Source organism: Colius striatus, chromosome 11, assembly GCF_028858725.1.
Source record: "Colius striatus isolate bColStr4 chromosome 11, bColStr4.1.hap1, whole genome shotgun sequence".
Taxonomy (NCBI): domain Eukaryota; kingdom Metazoa; phylum Chordata; class Aves; order Coliiformes; family Coliidae; genus Colius; species Colius striatus.
In genome coordinates this window covers 21903081-21909080 of record NC_084769.1, presented here as the reverse complement: position 1 = coordinate 21909080, position 6000 = coordinate 21903081, and the positions used below count along the sequence as shown (strand labels likewise).

The 6000-nt window shown below is 39.0% G+C and overlaps 1 protein-coding gene across 1 annotated transcript in view; it reads right to left on the bottom strand.

Annotated features, from left to right (window-relative positions):
- Positions 1-574: 574 nt before the first annotated feature.
- DHRS9 (dehydrogenase/reductase 9) overlaps positions 575-6000 on the bottom strand; it is a 28354-nt gene continuing 22928 nt past the window's right edge. Inside the window, exons 2-5 of the mRNA XM_062005229.1 lie at positions 4463-4837; positions 2603-2861; positions 1426-1589; positions 575-863 (exon numbers count right to left, since the gene is read on the bottom strand). Coding sequence (XP_061861213.1) covers positions 637-863; positions 1426-1589; positions 2603-2861; positions 4463-4781 — 969 coding nt within the window. The 5' untranslated portion in view covers positions 4782-4837 and the 3' untranslated portion in view covers positions 575-636. The remainder of the gene's footprint in view (positions 864-1425; positions 1590-2602; positions 2862-4462; positions 4838-6000) is intronic.

Genomic DNA, 6000 nt, shown 5'->3' with positions numbered 1-6000 from the left:
CCCACCTAGACCTTGCAAAGTCCCGTGAGTAGGAGGGGGTGCGAATCCCAAAGAGCTCAATGACCTTGGGCAATTTATTTTGCCCTCTCTCCAGTTAGGACTGTACCAAAGAAAGGCAACCACAGTTTCCTTGTCCTCAAAACTGAATAAAGGTGATTGCTAAAGAAGGCAGTATCAGGAGGAGGATTTTCTGCCCTCCTTCCTTGTTTATAGTGCAAGAGTTCACTCAGAGGAAGGCCTGGTTTCCATTCTGTCCTCTGTCTGAGATGAATTAACTCTTCCTGCTGTAAAGACTTAAACCCACATTCCCTATTTTCCTGAGTTTATCTTTGTCTTATAGCTCTTTGTGAAAACTGGAGCTCTCAAGGATTCTCAAACTGAGCACCTTAAAGGTGAAGGAATTGAAAAATCCAAGTCATTTCTGAAAGTTTAATAGTTTCTTTGTTCTTTCTGGTTTACATATTAAAAATGAAACAATGACAATTTTTTCATAGTAACCAATATTGGAGAAATAGATATATTTCTTACATTTATAAGGAATAAGTGTGTATTTCACGTATAGTTTGTATGATGATGATATAAAGGACAGGTCTGATATAATCAGTGTTGTCTATAATGGGAGATATTGGCAAATATTTACTTTGCTTGGGAAACTGCAAGCTCTGCTCTGTTCCGCAGCAGTAGGAAGTCTTGAATGATGGCTGGCATTCTTGAGAGGGGATTCCAAAACAACTTAGCATCCCGTCCAACAACATAATGGGTACGTGGATGGAGGCTTGTTAGGGCATGCTCCATGCACTCAACAACCGGTGTAATGTCCTTGGTAAGACAGGTCTTGGACAGCTTTTGTTTCTTTGCTGCATCTGTAAAGCTCAAAAAAAGAAGATCATTTAGTGACAGCCAGGCAAGGTGACTTTTATCTTTTTCTCCCATGTAGTAAGGAAATTTCTTTGTGTAAAGGTGTGAAACACAACTGTAAAGAAGAAATTAGGGGTACAAGAAAGTCCAAGGATTGAAAGACAAGCAGCCTCTGTTCAAGCAAGCGTAGTGAGTGTCTGTCAGATATGTCCTGAATGGCTGCATCACAACAAAGGAAATTGATCCCTATTTGATTACTAAATAAATAAACAATAATGACAGAAAAACATATTGAGCACATTGATTACGTCATCTGACAAGTTTGTGCAAAAGCTTCATGCCAACATGAATAATGAATCTTTAACTGAGATTTGAATAAATCTTCCCAGAACAAGTCTTTTGTGTGGATAGTCATATTGTGATGCAAATGCATTTGAAGAGTAACTTTTCACATCAGTGTATTTCAAAACAGTCAGAATTATTAGAAGATATAATGCAACTTTGCAAGGCTTTCTCAGCAAGAAACGCATTGCTTCTTTTGACACAAATGTCTGGAGATTGCCTCACCTTTCTGAAAATACTCCTCTCCATACTGTGTTTTAATGTCAGGGGGAAGCTTATTCCAAATAACCTCCTTCTCTCTCGTAATCTTTTCAGAATTGGTTAATTCTGTTTTGAACAGTCCGGGTTGGATGCAACAAACCTTAACTCCAAAAGGTTCCATATCTCTCCTGCAAAGACAGTCCAATGATTTAACCGCATTACACATTATTACTATGAATACTGTGCAATTGTTTTACTGTGCTAACATTTTTATTTCTATCTTTACATAGCACACCAGCACACAAATATTGTGATTGTGGTTGTGAACTTTCATCTTGTTATCCTTAAATGAAAGAGGGATGAGCTATCTTACCTGCATCACAGAGCGAGAACATGCATGGGCAGTGACTGTGCAGTAGCTAACACCTTGCAGTAGCTCATTAGTTATCTGACTTGTCTGTAAGACTGGTTGACTGCCTAAATGTGATTATATAGAGCCATTTTACATGTCTTGGGGAATCCCTTTCAATGTCTGGCTTGATGTTCCAGATTGGTACAGTTCCTTCTGGCCCCATCTCATGCCTGTCAGCCCTGTGTGAATGTCCTGGCATCTGAAATGGCAGCATACACACAAATAGCTCCCTGTCTGTGTTACAAGAAGCCATGACGGGCCCCAGGATTAGTTTGCTCTGCTCTCTAGATCTCTGTAGTGATTGGTACAATTAAGAGAAAACACTTTGGAGAACAAAGCTTAGACGAAAGTTACTGTCGTGCAATAACTCGTATGTATGTATTTTTTTTTCTGGTAGGCGGATACTAGAAATTTCTAGGTGCACTTTTCAGTTACAAGAATTAGTTTCACATTGCAAAGACATCTCAGCTCCCTTGAGTGGGGCTTCCTCTGCAATAAGACCTCTGCACACTAAGATAGGGTAGCTGTGAATCTATAAGATACCAACCGTGCTGCAATGATACTTGAGGTCAGCTTGTGTGCCCAGCAGGCTTTGTACATTTTCAGGAGTGGCATAATCTGTGCCAAGCAAAAGAGCTTTTAAGAATTAGTCTAAATGTCTAATGTTTTTCAATTTCATACCAAGTGTCAGGATTATCAATCAAGTCCTATTCTGCTTGTGCTAATTTTTAGTTAGTATACGAGCCTTAACAAAAAAAAAGAGTGGTGTTTCCTCATAATGTGTTGTACCTTAAGCTGTCATTAAATCCTTCTACTCCAAACTTTGATGGATAATAGCCTCCACCACTGAATGCCAGGCGACCTCCAACACTGGATACATTTATTATCCTTCCCTTTGCCTTTTTTATCAAGGGAAGCATATTTATTGTAACATTTATGAGTCCAATTAAATTAACTTCAATTGGTTCTCTAAAGTGCTCAATATCCAACCAGTCTGTAGGAACTGATGGCCCCATAATCCCAGCATTTTTGACAAGTCCCCAGAGACCTGCAGGGAAAAAAAGAAGAAAATCAGGAAGCAAATTTTCACCTAATGGGTCAGATTAATTGAACTGGGTGAAGCTTAGCAGAAAATCAGTGATGGGCCAAGAAGGCAATGAAGATTTGGAGGGATTACTTGAGAGTGTCCTGCATTATTCAGTGTCTAGGTTTTATCACCGTGCTTTCCAACACCTTGTGCTTAGTCTTCCCCCTGCCACAGCATTTTGAGCATGGGATTGGTGTTGGTGTTTTGTGGGAGAAAGGGCAGTAGAGGAAGGTCAGGTATGGCAAAGAGCAACTATATTTGGTGACAGGACATGTGTAAGAAATAGACCTAGTCTTCGGTACAGGTAGAGTGTTCTGAGATACAAACAAATGTGCTTTAGTTCTGAGATGGGTAAAAGTGCCAGAGAAATAAAGAACAGTTCTTGATGACAACAACAACAAAGTCTTTCTCCAAGTCTTGAAAAAAAGATGAGAACTGTGTGACAGAGAAGGCTTTAGCTATTCTTTCCCCTCTCTCCCTGACATTTTTTTTGTAGCAGAGAACTTATTCTGCGCATTGACTAACATGCCACAAATGGAAATGGGAAAGGGTTTTTTTTAATGACCAGCAACTATCTCCAAAAATGAAATGGAAGCTGGGAAAAACTACTAAATTGATTTGAAAAACCTTTCTGAGCCCTCAGGAGTGGGAGGAGAAAAAACAAATATGTAAACCTGGTTCTTGTATCAGCTGCTATTGTGTGAATGAATACTTTTTCTGCTATGATCTTACTCATAATTTTTCTTGCAGAAAAAAAATCACTTTTGGCCTGAAACCAAATACAATTTCAAGTAAAAGGAATTTGTCAAGTTGTAAGGAATGTTATGAATAGGTGGAAAGTCAAATGGAGGTTGGAATTTAGAATAAAGTATAATTGGTACTATGATGCATCATAATAGACCAAAATTAAGACTCAAAGGAAGCAGAATCCAGCCAAGAGGATTTTGGACCTTTGCAAACTCTATTGCAATAACACTCCCACTGTAATCAGCATCAGTAATGGCAGTAGCATCTTATCTTTCATAACGTGTTGGGCCAAAGGTAAGGGCTTTTTCTATTTTTCAGATGGTCTGCAAGCAATAATCTAAAATAGTTACTTTAAGATTGAACAGAGTCTATAAGTAATTTTTTATTTTGGCAGAATGAGTGGTTACTTACAAGTCATTTATCACTTGTATTCAATTTTTAAAACAAAAGCCCTTTAAGCTTGTTAAGCAGAATTTATTTGATTGGTTCCCTAGTCAGGTACCACAGCATGGGAGGTGCTGCCATAAGCATGTGAGTGCAAACAGTCCCAATGAAGGTTCCAGGAACTAGACTCCTGTTCTTATAATGATGTATCGATATGACTGACTTTTTGAGTGCATTCCCAAATATTTACTTGCCACTAACTAGATCTATAAAATATCCCGCGAGAGCTTCTTCAGTGTTTCTGGAAGGTGACAAAATATCCCCACATACTTGTCAAATGTCAATTAAAATAAAATGTGAATGTGGCAGGGTATTTTTAGGAAAACTCTTATTGCTCTTTGTCTTTTTAAGACACATGTCCTGGTACTCACCTTCTGACTGAACTTCGGCTTTCACCCATGCAGCCACTTTCTTAATACCCTCTGAATCTCTGACATCTAGCAGCACTGTTTGAAGCTGCTTTGAGGTCATAGCTTTCAACTCTTTGGCTCCCGTTTCAGTCAGACAGCTGGCAAGAACGCGGAATCCCTTTTTATCAAAAATCTTTGCAGCCATATTTCCAAATCCCGTGTCACATCCAGTAATGAATATGTACTTCCTGGTGAGATCTGTAACCTTCATCCTGTCTCTTGCCCTCCATTGCCACCACAGAGAGACGATGCCAAGAAAGAGTAATACGTAGAACAGCATTTTTACGGAAGTCTTGTGGACACGTTCTGCAAAAAAACACCAAGCAACCAAAAAAGCTGCCAGTTTTTAAGAGACTGTTAGTTGAGGTTTTTTTCCTGTTTTTTTCTTGTGTTGGCTAACTGCAGCTATTCAAAGAAGCAGACAGAAATCAGAGCAGTGGCCTCCTTGTGCTAAAAGTAACAAACAAACAAACTAAAATCCTTCCTTGACCAGAAATAAGAACTGTAATAAGGTTTCAAAGACTGATACATATCAGGTTACTGCTGCCAGGTCAGTAAGCTTCCACTGAAGACATCTGGGAGAAATGCTGACTAGAAAAGAGTAGCAAAAAGGAAATATTTATATGGAAACCAATAGAAATGTCTGAACTTAATGTTGGTTCATAGAATATGAAAGAGTAAGACTAAAGACAGCTGGCAACAAAAGGTCAAGCAAGATCAGCAGGACCCAAGACCTTTCTTGCTACTGTGGATACTTAAGCAATACTAGACTGGAAAAAAATTACTTAATTTTACTAAACCCTTCGGTAGTCAGTTGCAGACCCTCAAGAAAGAGGGTAGCAAGTACTGCCACTTAATTTCTCAGTAAATAAATTCCCAGCAGCTCTGCTGTGGGAGCATGTGTGTGGAGCCTGGGCATAAAAAGGAAGGTGCAGATTGGAGCACTTCATCTGCTGGAGTGAAACTCAGCCAGTGCAACAACATCAATACTCCAAAATATGTTTGGGAAGAGCCTGCATATCTGTGATTTTTTTTTGCAATTGTCTTAATAGTGAACTTGAAAGGAACTATTTGTGATGGATGAAATTCTGCTTAGAGAAAACAATTCAGTTATACTTCTTCATGAGTGCTTATGGACCGGAAAACAGGAGATGCCTAATGCAATTGACTAAAGAAACCCTCTAAATAGACATAAAGGAGTGTAGATCTTTTTAGAGATTGCTTACAGGCAATCCCTCTCTGCAGGGCAAGATGCGATGAAGTTTTATTTCCTACTATTTTTCCACTGGCAAAACAACGTAAAAGGAAATTGCAAAAACCCAACATGTTTTTAAGCATCATTAATAGGAACAGGAACACTGCTTTTATTTTCTACCCATAGAACTGCTTTCTGCTCTGACATGGGAGGTTCGATATATCTCCATTTTTATTGCAAGCCCCGTGGTTGCTTGTTACATAAATACTCTTGCTGCTGAAATGCAGCTTCTTGTGCTGGCTGG